The 14,952-nt window shown below is 37.6% G+C and overlaps 2 protein-coding genes across 3 annotated transcripts; one reads left to right on the top strand and one right to left on the bottom strand.

The window, feature by feature from the left end:
- Nucleotides 1-2,183: 2,183 nt before the first annotated feature.
- On the bottom strand, nt 2,184-9,269 carry THAP5 (THAP domain containing 5). Its single transcript, XM_050785200.1, has 3 exons — nt 9,128-9,269; nt 5,486-5,678; nt 2,184-4,758 (listed from the first exon to the last, which is right to left on the bottom strand). The coding sequence occupies exons 1-3, from the start codon at nt 9,208-9,210 to the stop codon at nt 3,844-3,846; spliced, it is 1,191 nt and encodes a 396-aa protein (XP_050641157.1). The 5' UTR covers nt 9,211-9,269; the 3' UTR covers nt 2,184-3,843.
- A 380-nt stretch (nt 9,270-9,649) lies between these two features.
- DNAJB9 (DnaJ heat shock protein family (Hsp40) member B9) lies at nt 9,650-14,413 on the top strand. 2 transcript variants are annotated; one of them, XM_050785202.1, is made up of 3 exons: nt 9,650-9,735; nt 11,334-11,560; nt 12,473-14,413. In XM_050785202.1, exons 2-3 carry the CDS (start codon nt 11,344-11,346, stop codon nt 12,922-12,924), a joined length of 669 nt encoding a protein of 222 aa, XP_050641159.1. In that variant the 5' UTR covers nt 9,650-9,735; nt 11,334-11,343; the 3' UTR covers nt 12,925-14,413. The 2 variants fall into 2 exon arrangements, with proteins under 2 accessions (XP_050641159.1, XP_050641160.1); XM_050785203.1 differs by lacking the exon at nt 9,650-9,735 and adding an exon at nt 10,560-10,583.
- Nucleotides 14,414-14,952: the final 539 nt, after the last annotated feature.

The following is a 14,952-nucleotide window of genomic DNA, read 5'->3' as shown; positions in this document are numbered from 1 at the left end:
GACATCTGGGAAAGGAAAATCTCAGGACCCCCAAATCACTAAGCCAAGGGAAAGTCAATCTGGGAACTATGTCAGGCAAACCTGCCTCCCATTTTATTCCTAAATAAGACAGTCACAATGATAAAGAGCTATATGCCTCCCTCACAATTTGCCAACAAGGAAATTCCTTGTAGCAAAGGACAGACAGAACTCAGTCATCCCTCTGAGGTTCACCTGAGACCTGCATATTTGATTGTTTCCCCTGCCCTGCTGTTTATGTAAAAATGCAGATTCACTGAGCCAGGTTAAATTATGTATTCAGCAGGAGGCTGATCAAGTACTCAAAAGAATGCAGGCTTTTTTCTCTTACCTACTTTTGACCTGGAAGCCCCGCTTTGACTTGCTCAGCTTTTCCAGACCAAATCAATGTACATCTTACACATATTGATGTCTCATGTCTCCCTAAAATGTATAAAAGCAAGCTGTACCCCAATCACCTTCGGCATATGCCATCAGCGCCTCCTAAGGCTGTGTCAAGGGCACATCCTTAACCTTGGCAAAATAAACTTTCTTAATTGAGACTTGTCTCAGATACACATCTGTACCAGATGAGGGTCTTTTAGTAATTAGGGTATCTTATTTACTGAGATGGGGTGAGGAATCCAGATTCAGTTCACAAGATTTCCCATTCTGCTCCTTTAGGTTGAGGGGATTGTAGAATCCTCACTGGATTTTGTTCAGACTTGAACTCTAGCTACTAGGAAAGAACAGTTGTTAAACAAGAAGGTGGAGCCTAAACACACCCATCTATCCATCAATCCTTTCATCCATATTTCTTCCCTTTCATCCATCTCATTTACCCTTACTTTCTTGCATTCAGATTTTGAGGAATATTCACTGTAGTTTTTAGGAGGTTCACAAATTTCTGAAGACTTTCTTACTCCAAATCCTAGGAAATCTTTCAATTTTAGAATGTATGTTTTAGGAACAAATTTGTTGCCTCAGGTGACAAGTATTGAATTTCATCAGCCCATTCCTTTACATGGATGATTGCGGGTTTCCACAGAAACAAATTACTGTGAAATGACAATTTTTTTTCATTCTGATGTGGGCAGCAATAAATACTGTACCCTGTATCCATTAGGCCTCAACGAATACAGGAGTAAAAATAATTTTTGGTTTTTAGTTTTAAGACCATTAATGACCTTATAAGAGACAGGATGAGCTAATGATTGTTTTGATTTTCTAAATGAAGCATGTGATGAGATCCTCATCTTGGGCAAGTGGGAAGGAGAGTCAGGAAAGGAAGGAAGGAGTGAGAGAGGGAATTTGAGAGTGGGGTTATGAACTTACTAGAAAAATACAGTAACACTGCTGGGCTCCTCTGATTTGTGGTCATGAATCTATAATCAAGTCTGTCCAATCATGTGATTTTTTTTTCTATTTCTACCAGCTCTTCTGATGTAGGATGAGAAAAGGCAAAGAGATATTTGAACTCAACCAGGAATGTAGTTTAGGCAAGTGAGAACAATAGGCAAAAGAGCAATGTTGTTGAAAGTTTTACCGGAGAATGATTACTATGGTCCAGATAATCAGAGTAAGGATGGACATGAATACAGAAAGGGTACTATTTTTCAGATTTTGAAATATCTGCAGTACACTTAACAGCTGAGCATCCCCAATTCAAAAATCTGAAGACTGAAATGCCCTAGTGAGCATTTCCTTTGCATGTTATGTTTGTGCTCAAAAAGTTTCAGATTTTGGAGCATTTTGGATTTTCAGAGAAGAGATAGTCAACCTTTACTTATAATTTATTAAAGAAATACAGCTAGTTTAAGTTTTTTTCCTGAGGAACCTGTAACTTTAAACAGAAAATTACTACAATGTACATGTTGAAACTTAAGTTAATATATCATTTCTTTATTATGACTCAAGATTATTTTCATCTGTATTATTTTAAATTAAGTATTCGCAAAACACAACATGGGAATACTTAATAACACTGTATTAACTCTATCAATTATCTACCCATAATTTAGGCAAAGATTTTAAGTTTTCTCCCCCATCGTCACGTAAGACACTTCTAATTTTTTATAATTAGCTGACACACTTTCATACAGTACCAATTAATATTAGCCTAATGAAACTAAGTGAAATATGGCCAAAAATAATCATCATGCATTTCCAAAACAATTAGAATATTATTTGCCATTCAGCATCAACTTTTATTGAGCACCTCCTATATTCCAGAACCAAAAACATGTTTGTTCCTTACAAAATTCTTAAAGCCACCCTTTAAGGTAAGTAATAGTATCTTCTACTTAACAGATGAGAAAACTTAAGAATCAGACTGATAGAACTTCCTCAATATCATAGGCAGAAACATAATTATATTGACTGCCAATTTTAAGAAAACATCTGTTTGTCATATTTGTGTCATTACTACAGTCTTTGCTTTTACAGTTTTCTTAAAATCATGTGAATATAAACAGTATTTTTATTTACATTACCATCACTTCTCTTTCCTAAGAGAAATTCTTTGTTTCCCTAATATCATGACCACTTATGTATAATTTCTTGCTTATAAATTTTAATAAAATATACATAAGTGGGAATGTACAGTATTAAGTATTACTCTATTATTCTGGAATTTAACAATGAACAAGCACATATTTTAAATGCCACACCTACTAAGAAACAGATACAAACTGTGATTTCTAAAATATACTTATATTTAAAATTAACCTCATTAAAATTTTTGGTTTATAAATATAACTGTATAAATACAGAACATTTAGAAGCTTAGATGACTATGTATTTGATGGTTAGCCACATATAAGTTACTGAAATACATACTCTTTCAAGTTTGAAGTACCTCTCCTAAGAACTGGGCTAATGGGTGGTTCCTTTAGTTCAACTGGCATAAAATTATAAAAGTTCTATCTTGGCCAGGCGCAGTAGCTCATGCCTATAATCCCAGCACTTTGGGAGGCTGAGGCAGGTGGATCACCTGGGGCCAGGAGTTCAAGACCAGCCAGGCCAACATGGTGAAACCCCGTATCGACTAAAAATACAGAAATAAGCCGGATGTGGTTGTGTGCACCTGTAATCCCAGCTACTTGGGAGGCTGAGGCAGGAGAATCACTTCAACCCGGGAGGCAGAGGCTGCAGTGAGCTGAGATCGGGCCACTGCACTCTAGCTTGGGTTACAGAGTGAGACTCCATCTCTCCAGCTAAAAAAAAAAAAAAAATTTTATCTCCCTTTCTACTATAGATATATAACTGTAATATATAACTACAGCCAAAAGGTCAAACACTACAGAATTCAATAAATATTGAAAATAATACATAGTTAATATCATCAAATTCTAGCCAACTTCTAGTATTAAGTATGCATTATCTTATAGAAAATGTGTTCTAATAGAAGTATCTTAATAAAAAGGGAAGGCTCTAAAAAGAACCAATCAGAAATCTGTAAGTGCTTATTTTACAAATTAGGGACTGAGGCACAATCGTAAGTAACTTGCCCAAGTCATATGCCAGTGGTAGACCCAGGACTGATTCCTGAACCTGACTTCTAATCTGTGCTCTTTGACCATTTCTTTGTTTTCTCATGTTATAACTGAATCCTTTGAGGTGCTAAGTTTTAATTTGGAAAAGTATCAAGTAATAAAACTGCTTTTCTTTCCAGCCCAACTCTGTTTTTCTTAAATGAGCATTACAAGAATAGGATACAGTTCATAACTTTACAACACTGTCATAGGTTCATTAAGATGAGAACTTTATACAGGAAAAAGTTTACATGTAGTTTGCTTTGGCTGGAAAAAGCTTATTTAACAGTCATAGTTTTAAAACCTAGTTATTCTATATCATAGTGACTTCATATGTTGTAAAATGGTTTTCTATAATCTTGACATTTTCTTCAGATAGCCAGTTTTCCTGCTTTAACTGCCTTACAAGAGCTTCCAAAGACTTCAGTCTACCTAGAGTTTGTTGCTCTTTTAACTCTAGAAGAGTTATCTTTGAATGTAGCTTAGAGACTTTCTGCCAAAGATGTTCCTTATTTATATCTTGTCTGCAGTAAGAATGTTCGATTTGTAAAACTTCTGTCCCATAGTCTACATCCTTATACAAGGAGTCTTCGATGTCTATGTCTTCCATTTCCATAGTTTCTTTTTGGGTTGATATAAAAGAATTAACTGAAGGTTTAGAATTTTCTGCAGGTACAAAAATGGCAATAACAGATTCTTTACTTGTATTTAATTCTTCAACTGTTTGATTAATCGTGCTGAATAAGAACGGATTTTCCTGTGCTGACTTTATTTCCATGGAATTACTTGTGAAGTTTGGATTAGCAAGATGATTGGTAGTTACTTCAAGAACGTCTTGGGTTTCCAAAGATTGATGAATACTTTCTGAATTTGAAGTTGTCAAAGTAATGGTTGTAGAATTCAGATCCTCAAAACATGTGTGAAAATCACCTATACCTGTATCTTGGTAAACTGATGTTTCCAAGGTAGATTCTGGTTTCCCAGTATGTTGTTTAACTAGATTAACAGTTAACATGTTATTTTGTATACTTCCTGTTTTGGGAGCTGGTGGCTTTACCAAGGAAGATGAATGAAGTAATTCTGGATGTTGAGGGGGCACATTTGTGTTAACTATATTTTTCTTTGTCTCATTTAATACAAATGATTCTTCTGACTTGGCTTTTGGGCATACTTCTTTCTCATCTTCCAAGTTTTTCTTCTGGGATTTTTTTTTAGACGGGTCTTTTCCCTAGAAAATAATATTTTCATGTTCTGAAAAAGACCTTTACTGGCTTATTATGCTAGTGCTATTTAATTATAATTTTGAGCACTACAAGGCCAAGCAATTTAGTTAACAAAAAAAAAGTTCTAAGTACATACACCTTAAAGTGTTTTCGAAAAAACATTAATCCCATTCAATATACGACAGAAACATTTGAGATCATTCAAAAGACTAGTATATTGGGAGGCCAAGGCGGGCAGATCACCTGAGGTCAGGAGTTCAAGACCAGCCTGGCTAACATGGTGAAACCCCCATCCCTACTAAAAATACAAGAATTAGCCGGGCGTGGTGGCAGGCGCCTGTAATCCCAGCTACTCAGGAGGCTGAGGCAAGAGAATGGCTTGAACCTGGGAGGCAGACGTTGCAGTGAGCTGAGATCGTGCCACTGCACTCCAGCCAGGGTGAGAGAATGAGACCTTGTCTCACACACACAAAAAAGAAAGTATAAAAAATAAAACTCATGAACTTGTGTTAATAACTTAATAATGTATATCTCTTGCTTCTCTTAAGCTGTGCTTCATGACTTCAATTTTTTAAAAATTATCACTTTTAGTAAAAGCACAAGTTAGTGCTCCCTTTTTTCCAAGTATCTGCTTACCCAAGTTATAGTTCCCTCCTACTCTCCCACCTGATCACCTGCCACCCTGCAATCTGCCACTCTGCTCAGCATTACCCCTCTCCCATACTGCAATACCTGATTGTCTTCAGGCAAAGAAAATATTGTTGGAACTGCAGTTTGTTTTAAATATCGAATACCCCATCTGATGTCAAGAGAGTCAGGAGTAAAATGGTCACTACATAGAAACTGGTATTTACTGGGAACCCATGAATCTCGCTTCATATTCTTTAACCACTTTTCCAGTCTTTCTTTGTCATGTAGAGGAAATCTGGAATTTAAAAAAAAAAAAAAGAAGAAAAAAAGGAAAACTTTGCTATATTTTTACAACTTTGCCAAATTCCAACCCCATATATCTGGGTAACCTATGCATCAAGTAAGTGCTACAAGAGGAAGGCAACCATCCCTACCAAATAAGAGTATCTTCATCACAACTAGTACCATTATCATCTCTGCAGTAAGAGGCCTAAGGTGTAAGACATGTAGCCAAGGCTCTTATCTGGTAAGAGCTGAACATAATTCAGAGTCCCTTCAAGTAAAATATATGTGTTCCTATAAAGGACAAAATCTATTTGTATTTTCTATGGATTATGTTCCATTTTTATATTGCTGTACAGTTTGCCTAGAACTAGAAAAGAGCTTTGTATAAATTATAAATTCCTGTTCAAATGTATTTCATAATACCACCTCAAGTCAAATGGCTTGTTGTCTACAATTCAAGGCAGCATTAAGCTTTACAATTTATGTTAATATTTAAAAAATAAGTAGATTGTTCAAACAAATGATTTCAAACAAATGATTCAGCTGAAAGAGTACTGAAAATATTCTCTTTACTAGCATCAGCTTTAATTCCATCTATATGTAATCCAGTCTAATAGTACTACACTTCTATAACTAATGAACTGGGAACTCCAAAATTCAAGTTCTGAAGGAGAAACTCTGATACAAGAATGAAACATGTTAAAAGGGACAGTCTGAGATATTTTACATAAAACAAATCAAATACAAATGGCAAGACAGCGCTGTATACGTTTTGTTCCTGTACCTGACAATAACCTGGATTTAGAGTTGGTGCTAACATTACAATGTATGGCAGAATTTGATAGAAAATTTTTCCTATCAATCTAAAAAGGTTTGGGTCAAAGTATACAAAACAATATTTGAAAATGGTTTATATTTCATTTGATAATTTTCCAAGAACACAGTCCAAGACACCACATAATTTCCTGTTTATAAGAATAGTAATAATATAAGGTTTCTCATATAAAATGTAGCTGTTATACATTCCCTTCCCCCAATCCCAAACATTTAGCTTATGTTTTGTAGTAGCATCATTTTTTCCCCCCTTAAATTCTGTTAACTTTTTAAGATGCCACGGAAAATCTGGGTACTCTTTTTTTTTAATCCTGATATCCTCATATGGAAAAAATCAGATAAACTACCTTTGGAAATTCTAACCACAGAAACAATATTAATCATGTTTTAAAAATACTTTAACTTTACAAATATTAGGTTGTAAGTATGACAAGTATAACCAGAAAAGGAATTTTAAAGGCAAACAAATTTTCTTTTAGAGGACCTGCCTACTTCTGGCCATTGGTAAATTCATTTCTCTTGTCACAACTGAAATGATATAGGCCTTTTACAATAATGCTTTTTACTGTAAATTCATGTACATGGATGCTGTTTGCACATTATTTCCATTGTACCTATATGCTAAGTTATCAACTCATTAAAAAAATACTGTGTGAATATCCTTATTGGTAACTGGATTGTATTGCTTCCTGAACAGGTAAATCTTTAAGAAATCTTGATCATGTTTCCTGAATAAATTATATCTTTATATTGGTTCAATTCATTTGATAATTTTGTTTCATTGTCTTATGTAATTCCCCAAAAAGCATAAGATAATCACAGTACAGACTGGACACTATATTAACCGAATTCCCAAATTCATATATATTTAAACTACAGTTTGCTGTAGTGTTAACATGAGTAAATTCAATTCAAGTTTGGCGCTACTGGAGAATAAAACTAAATTTTTATTTTGTGGATTACACACAAAATTTTTTTTTTTAAACCCTAGAAATAATACCACTTTTACCATATTCGCATTTTCAGTGAAAAAAAATCTTTACAATTCACTTGCATTATTTTTTCCTTCCTAAAAAGTTACTGTAAGGTCCACAAAGGTTAGTTAAAAATTTTAGTGTGGAGTTACACCCCATCTCCAATATCAAAGGCCAAATAAATCTGGGAAATACGAGGTTAAATCAAGTTCAACATGATCTTTTGCTACAAACATTGTCAGAGGTAGAGCCATTAGTACAGTAATATTTTCCTATAAACTGAAAGTGGATTAGATTGTTTTCCTCCCCCAAACATCTCTTTGCATCTTGAGGCAGGGCTTCAAGGCAGACAATCCTGGAAATATTGCCATGGATTGTGAATTACTCGGGGTTATCAGTTTTGTTTTCGAGTCGGAGTTTCGCTCTTGTCGCCCAGGCTGTGGTGCAATGGTGCGATCTCGGCTCACCTCAACCTCCACCTCCCGGTTCAAGTGATTCTCCCGCCTCAGCCTCCCGAGTAGCTGAGATCACAGACATGCACCACCACGCCCGGCTAATTTTGTATTTTTAGTAGAGAAGGGGTTTCTCCATGTTGGTCAGGCTGGTCTCGAACTCCCGACCTCAGGTGATCTGCCCGCCTCGGCCTCCCAAAGTCCTGGGATTATAGGCGTGAGCCACGGCGCCTGGTGGGGTTATCAGTTTTTTTTTCCCCCCATTAATTAAAATACTGGAAAGCAGTTGAATCATTAGTGAATAAGTCCTTCGGGTCTAAAGTAAAATGGGCACAAAACAACGGCTGAAAATCTGAACCAGGTTAGATCTAAACGAATTGTCTTCAAATACAAGAAAAAATGGAAATGCAGTATTTTAAATATGTTGCTTTTCATGTGTTATTAATCATGTAAGCACTTTTAACATCTCCGCGTTATAGATGAGATATGTGAGACACCAAAGCTTAATTTCCAAGAGGTCATTAAGTTACAAAGTGGTGGAACCAGGATCTAGCGTTGAAGCCTGGACCCCTACTTATTATACGACACTGCTTTTCTGTACTTCTGAATACAAATCAGTGCTTCAATAGTTTCATGGAAATATATTGTGGCTCTAGTAATTCTGAATAACAGAATAAAACCTTGCTCTCTGCAGAGTATCTACAATGGCTCTGACACTAAACTTTCAAGGTCGGTTACCTAATCATTCTGGGCCTCGGTTTTCTCAGGAGAAAAGTGGGATGAAATTATACCTATGGGACCTAACTCGCAGGAGGTGTAAGTTAACTTTGCGTGCACCTTTCCACCGCGCAGGTTTCACGTATCTTAAAATGGTGGTTAATGTTGTTCAATGAAATGAGATCACCAGAGGTGGGGAAAAGACTCTGAAAACCACAGAAGCCCGCGCAAACTTTGCTGTTTTAACTGTTAACACCCAAACAGGCTCCTGGGCCTCGCCACCAGCCCGCAGTCCTCGCGCAGGAAGGGCATTGCTAGGTAAACTGAACTAGCGCCTTCCCCGCGTCTTCCCGCGGGCGACGGGCCACGTACGGAGTAGCTAAGGACTCACTGGCAGAGTGGACAGGAGACACCCAAGTCCAAAGGCCACAGGTCCAACGCCTCACGGCGAGGCTGACGCTTCTGCTCCACAGACAACTTACGGATAAAAACTCAGCTTCCGGTCTTTATTGTTTCGTCCCCGGCGGTTCTTACAACAAATCGCTGCGCAATAGCGGGGCATCATTCGGGTGAGGCCCCGGGAAACCCGGGTCGGCGACGGGCGCAGGGCAGCCCTCCTCACTGAGGGTGCGCCACAGATCCAGGCCTCTGGAGCCACTGCGCCTGCGCTGGCATCCGCCTGGAACGCCGCCTCGTCTATCGACTCACTTCCGCCTCCGCCGATTTAAGCACCGCCTTTTCGGGGGTTGGGGCCGGAAGTGGCGCACAGCCCCAGCGGCAACAACAGTTTTCCACGTGCGCGTAGGGCGCCGGGGTCACGTGGGGAGGCAGAAGCCAATGGGGAAGCGTTTCGTGTAGGTCTTCTGAGGTGGTGGCGCCAGCGGCTGCCTGCTGCCCGTGAGAAGCTGGCTGAGAGGGGACTGGGCTCCGGCGACGAGGGAGGAGCGCTAGGTCGGTGTTGGACCGAGATTAGGGCGCGCGCCAGCTCCGGGAGGCCGCGGTGAGGGGCCGGGCCCGAGCAGCCGACCCGAGCCAATCGTCAGGGTTGCCAGCGCCTCTGTGGAGGAGCAGCAGTAGTCGGAGGGTGCAGGTGAGGGACGAGGCCGGGGTCGTGGGGACGGGAGTTCGGAGGGTAGCCCAGACCTGTCTTTGTGAGCTGAATTGGCCTCCGTGTCCGCCACGGTCGCCGCAGGGACAAGGGACTGCATGTTTTTGGCCGAGAGAATAGAAAAACGGAGAGAGCCGCCTCACAGAATCGTGTTTTGGGTTGTGCCGCTGGCTTTCACGGGCGCCGGATTAGAGTCCGGTTCTCAGGCAGCCTCTACGGCGGGGCCTGGGCGGGCAGGGAAGGTGCCTCGCCTTTAGGTGAAGGTTGGACGGTCCAGCCCAGCCGGCCACCGAGGCTGGGGAATAAGGCACGGGCTGCTGGCTGGCGGGGCCGTCTTGGGGATGAGAAGTCTGTACAATACAAAATTAGTCAGCTCAAAAAAAAAAAAAAAATCATTAGATGTCCACCTTGAGACCGTGGAATAACGTCTACTGAACCAGTGAGGCGCTTCCCTGTCAGTTTTAGATCCGCCCTTTGACTAGGGAGCAACCTGCAGTTGACGCAGCGTCCATGGGACACATTCTTGTTTATGTTCCTTAAACCGAGAGGTGGTACTTGATCCTTGGTACCCGTGACTACGAGTAACTCTCTGGAAATAAGTAATCTACCTGCCTGCTAATTACTCTTAGGAAAGGCCACTGGAGAGGAAACCAGGCAATTTCCACAAGCCGTAGTGTTTTTCGTCAGCCTTGTTATGGCATCATAGGTTACTAAGGACCCTGGTGGTACCGTATTCAAAAAAACAGGATCCATCCCTTCGTTTTGAATCTCAAGTCATTGAGTACGTATTGTCAAGAATTCTAAGCTAACATTTCTTTAATGGTTTAAAGGTAAGAGAAATATTTTAACTGCTGAGAAGTGTGAAAGTAAGAATCTGCCTTAACCACAGAAGAAACTATCAAAGTTCATTTTTCTGGCAGCTGTAGGAGAAATCTTAAATTCTGTTCATCTTGAGTTTTAAACAATATTTAGCCACGTTTCCTGGTTAAACATTTGGGATCTTAACATTTGGGAAAAACACAACATTCTAGTATTGTCAGTATTAATAAGATTCTCTACTTGCAGTCCTTGGCTCACCTGTTGAAATGAAAGCTGAATTTTTAGAGAGAGATTAATACTAATTTACATATGCTGGGCTATTTACCTTGGTGCTCCACCGTTTTTTTTTTTTTTTAATTTTTTTTCTGTGAAGTTAAATACATTATTACGTTCAGGGTATGAATTCTTGAAAGGAAGGTTGGGATCTTATTTGATTTTCTTTTTTTTTTCTTCAATGCTTGCATTTGATGAATCTTCAATATAAACTGGTTAAAAATCAGTTATTGACAATTTTCTATCTCCTTTGTGTATGGCCAGAGTATTAGTGGACAAAGCCAAGGATTATTTTTGTTCTCAATAAGGTTAAGCCAGTTTGGGAGTTATAAAACTATAAGTGAAATTACATGTGAACAGGTACAAGATACTGTATGCTTAACATTTTGATTCTGCATTAGGTTTACCTTGTGTTGGATTTCTTTTAAAAGAAAAAAGTTTTAAGATTAGCTCCATCGATAACATTTTTTTCTTCTTTTCTGTTTTAGGATATTAGAAATGGCTACTCCCCAGTCACTTTTCATCTTTGCAATCTGCATTTTAATGATAACAGAATTAATTCTGGCCTCAAAAAGCTACTATGATATCTTAGGTGTGCCAAAATCGGCATCAGAGCGCCAAATCAAGAAGGCCTTTCACAAGTTGGCCATGAAGTACCACCCTGACAAAAATAAGAGCCCGGATGCTGAAGCAAAATTCAGAGAGATTGCAGAAGGTAAATAAATGCCAATCTCTGAAGTGTCATGACTATTAACTAGTAAGGAGAATGATAGGTGGAGTGGGATTTATGTATAGATATTGTGTGATTCCCTGAGATGATTTTCTTATTACAGATGCTTTGATTCCTGAATAAATACATGAAAGGATAATAGATAATTTTATTGGTATACATATCTAAACATATTGAAAATTTATTATTCTATGTTATTTATAAGATCACTGTTGTTTCTATGACAAAAAGAATTTTAAGTACCCCAAATTCTTATCAACTAACTTATGAAACAGAATATTTTACCATTTTAAACATTAAATACTTAAAAATTAAACTAGACTCTAAAGTGCTTTATTCACTTGATCTGCGTTTCAAAGCCATATTTGTCTTTAAAAAAAATTGAAACAAATTTTGATTTCGGACTAGCTGTAAAACAAATTGCACCTGCTGAGCATTCAGTAATTGTTGGGTGAAGGTAACCGAGCAGGGAGTTAGAATTAAACATTTACTTAAGCAAGGAGGTGCAAAATCTTAATTCCTATTAATTGGTTATAGTTGATGGTTTAATTTTTTAATACAATTAATGATTTCACACAAATATGAAGCTTAAAGAACTCTGTAATTGTTGCCCACGTGTTTATTTGTAGTAATGGTAGCATTTAATAACTATTTATTGAGTATTATAGATGGCATTGTGCCAACTGCTGATAATACAGCAGTTAATAAGACAGTTTCTACCTTGTTTTATAAGTTTGATTAACTTGATGCTTTTATTTGTAGTGTTTTGCTTTTATTTCTGATGTGAAATTCTTCCCTAAAATAATAATATTCAGTTCACTTACTTGAAGAGATTTGAATGTATGTAGTTTTGAAGATTTTATCTTCAGTTACTAAAAATATTTTTATCTCTTTCAGCATATGAAGCACTCTCAGATGCTAATAGACGAAAAGAGTATGATACACTTGGACACACTGCTTTTACTAATGGTAAAGGACAAAGAGGTAGTGGAAGTTCTTTTGAGCAGTCATTTAACTTCAATTTTGATGACTTGTTTAAAGACTTCGGCTTTTTTGGTCAAAACCAAAACACTCGATCCAAGAAGCATTTTGAAAATCATTTCCAGACACGCCAGGATGGTTCCAGTAGACAAAGGCATCATTTCCAAGAGTTTTCTTTTGGAGCTGGGTTATTTGATGACATGTTTGAAGATATGGAGAAAATGTTTTCTTTTAGTGGTTTTGACTCTACCAATCGGCATACAGTACAGACTGAAAATAGATTTCATGGATCTAGCAAGCACTGCAGGACTGTCACTCAACGAAGAGGAAATATGGTTACCACATACACTGACTGTTCAGGACAGTAGTTCTTTTTCTGTTCTCACTAAATCCAACTAGTTGACTCTTCCTCATTATCTTTGATGCTAAACAATTTTCTGTGAACTATTTTGACAAGTGCATGATTTCACTTTAAACAATTTGATATAGCTATTAAATATATTTAAGGTTTTTTTTTTTTTTGACAAATTCAGCAACATTCAACTAGTAGACAAAATGCTAATTATTTCCCTGATTAGGAAAGTTTCTTTAAAAAACACATTATTTTGCCTGGTTCTTTTTCTCTACCTGCCCTTGGGCTCACTAATGTCACCAGTTTCATTACCAAGAAAAGATTGAGTTTACCTGATTAAACTTTAAAAGTTATTGTAGATTTAAGTTGTGTGAACCTAATGATTTTTGCAGTTAAACCTTTACTAATTGAAAGTTGCATGTTCTGTAACATCTGTGACTTGGGTTGCAGAATGTACATGAAACTGTATAATTGAGTCATTCAGCAAAGGAGAACAGTATCTTGGTTAATTGCTACTGAAAGGTTGAGAAAGGGATGGTTTCATATTTACCACAGCACTCGGCCTTTCTACAGTAGAACTGGGGTAAAGGAAATGGTTTTATTGCCCATAGTCATTTAGGCTGGAAAAGAGTTGAAAACTTATGAAATATTGCCAAGAGATTGTCATGTGTTTGGTCCCAGGCTAAAAGTGATTTTGTAGTGTTGAAATCATAGCTACTTATATATTTTTTCACATTTCTTTCTTAGTTGTAGGCACTCTTAGGTCTTAATACGGATTTATGTGTTTGTGTGTGTAGTTTCTCCTCTTGCTACTCATCTTTATCTAGAGATTGACTAATACCTCATTCTGTTTGTAAAACCAGCCAGTAATTTCTGTGCAACCTTATTATGTGCAATATTTTTAAATCGTGAGAAATGTGTGCTTTTGTTTTCAGATAGACTTATTTCTTTAGTTCTGCACTTTTCCATATTATACTCCATATGAGTATTAATCCTATGGATACATATTAAAACAAATGTCTCATACAACATTGTTTGTGAGAGAAATATAAATATTTACAACCTGATATTCATTGTTGTTTTATTGTTAAACGTTTATTATGCAACTCTGGAGGTATAGAGGGCATATAAGCTATGGGACATATGCTGATCGCAGGCTATATTCATGAAGTTACTTTTGACTAACCTGAAAACTCTGATAGGATTTTGTTTGTCATTTGGTAATTTCTACTGCATTCTTCTGTCACAAGTTTTGATAGCTTGAAGATATTTTTAATTATAATTTTGTTGTGTTTGTTTGCTAGGAGCAAGCGTTCCTGCTCCCAGTTCTTTCTTCTTTAGGCCTGGTTGAGAGAAAGCAGAAACTTTACATAAAGCCGTATTTCTTAATCATCTTTAATTTGAAACTTAAGAAAATGAAGTTATTCTGTTATATTTATGTAACTTATTTCCTGGAAGTTATATCTACTAGTTTTGTTTGATAATAAAATTAGCGATACCTTGAATTTTGGGCTGAGGATTATCTGTAGCCTATTAAAAAAAAATCAAGTTTTGAGACATTACAGTAATATATAAAGCAGAAGAGTGTGGATTGGGAAATAAATGAGAAAAACCACAATCAGGATGTCCTGGAGAAGCTTTAAGGATTGGATTTGGGTGAGGTTGTAGAATTCATTCATATTAAATTTATTGGAGAACTGCATTGGAAAGCTCTGCTGTTTGCTGCTTCCTCCAGGTAAACAGTTGTTAATAAAAGTAACTTTTTCCTCAGGCAAGGGACTAAACAAGTCTTGAAAGAAAGGGGTTATTTGGGGGAAGACTTCCCAGTTGAGAGTATTAGGGTGTGAGGTGAAGGCAGAGTAGAGGTGAAGTGAATTTTCACTTGAAGGTCAAGAGGGTGCTGGTGAGAAATGGCAGCACTCCCAGAGTAAAGCCTCCTTATGTTGGCTTGGTGGGAAACAACTCTGTATGCAGACCACATACTCACCTGTGGGTACCTGCTGGTTAAAAAACCCTGACAATTTAGCTGGGTGTGATGGCATGC

Source organism: Macaca thibetana, chromosome 3 (assembly GCF_024542745.1).
Source record: "Macaca thibetana thibetana isolate TM-01 chromosome 3, ASM2454274v1, whole genome shotgun sequence".
Lineage (NCBI taxonomy): Eukaryota > Metazoa > Chordata > Mammalia > Primates > Cercopithecidae > Macaca > Macaca thibetana.
This window is presented reverse-complemented; position numbering and strand designations above follow the sequence as displayed.

What these genes read in the sequence shown, in the direction of transcription:
- THAP5 (XM_050785200.1), bottom strand. Translation starts at nt 9,210, where the DNA reads ATGATGCCCCGCTATTGCGCAGCGATTTGTTGTAAGAACCGCCGGGGA. An exon ending in CGGAAGCTGAGTTTTTATCC is followed by an intron (nt 5,679 to 9,127) that starts GTAAGTTGTCTG and finishes TTTAAATTCCAG; the next exon opens with ATTTCCTCTACATGACAAAG. An exon ending in CTTTGCCTGAAGACAATCAG is followed by an intron (nt 4,759 to 5,485) that starts GTATTGCAGTAT and finishes ATTATTTTCTAG; the next exon opens with GGAAAAGACCCGTCTAAAAA.
- DNAJB9 (XM_050785202.1), top strand. Translation starts at nt 11,344, where the DNA reads ATGGCTACTCCCCAGTCACTTTTCATCTTTGCAATCTGCATTTTAATG. An exon ending in ATTCAGAGAGATTGCAGAAG is followed by an intron (nt 11,561 to 12,472) that starts GTAAATAAATGC and finishes TATCTCTTTCAG; the next exon opens with CATATGAAGCACTCTCAGAT.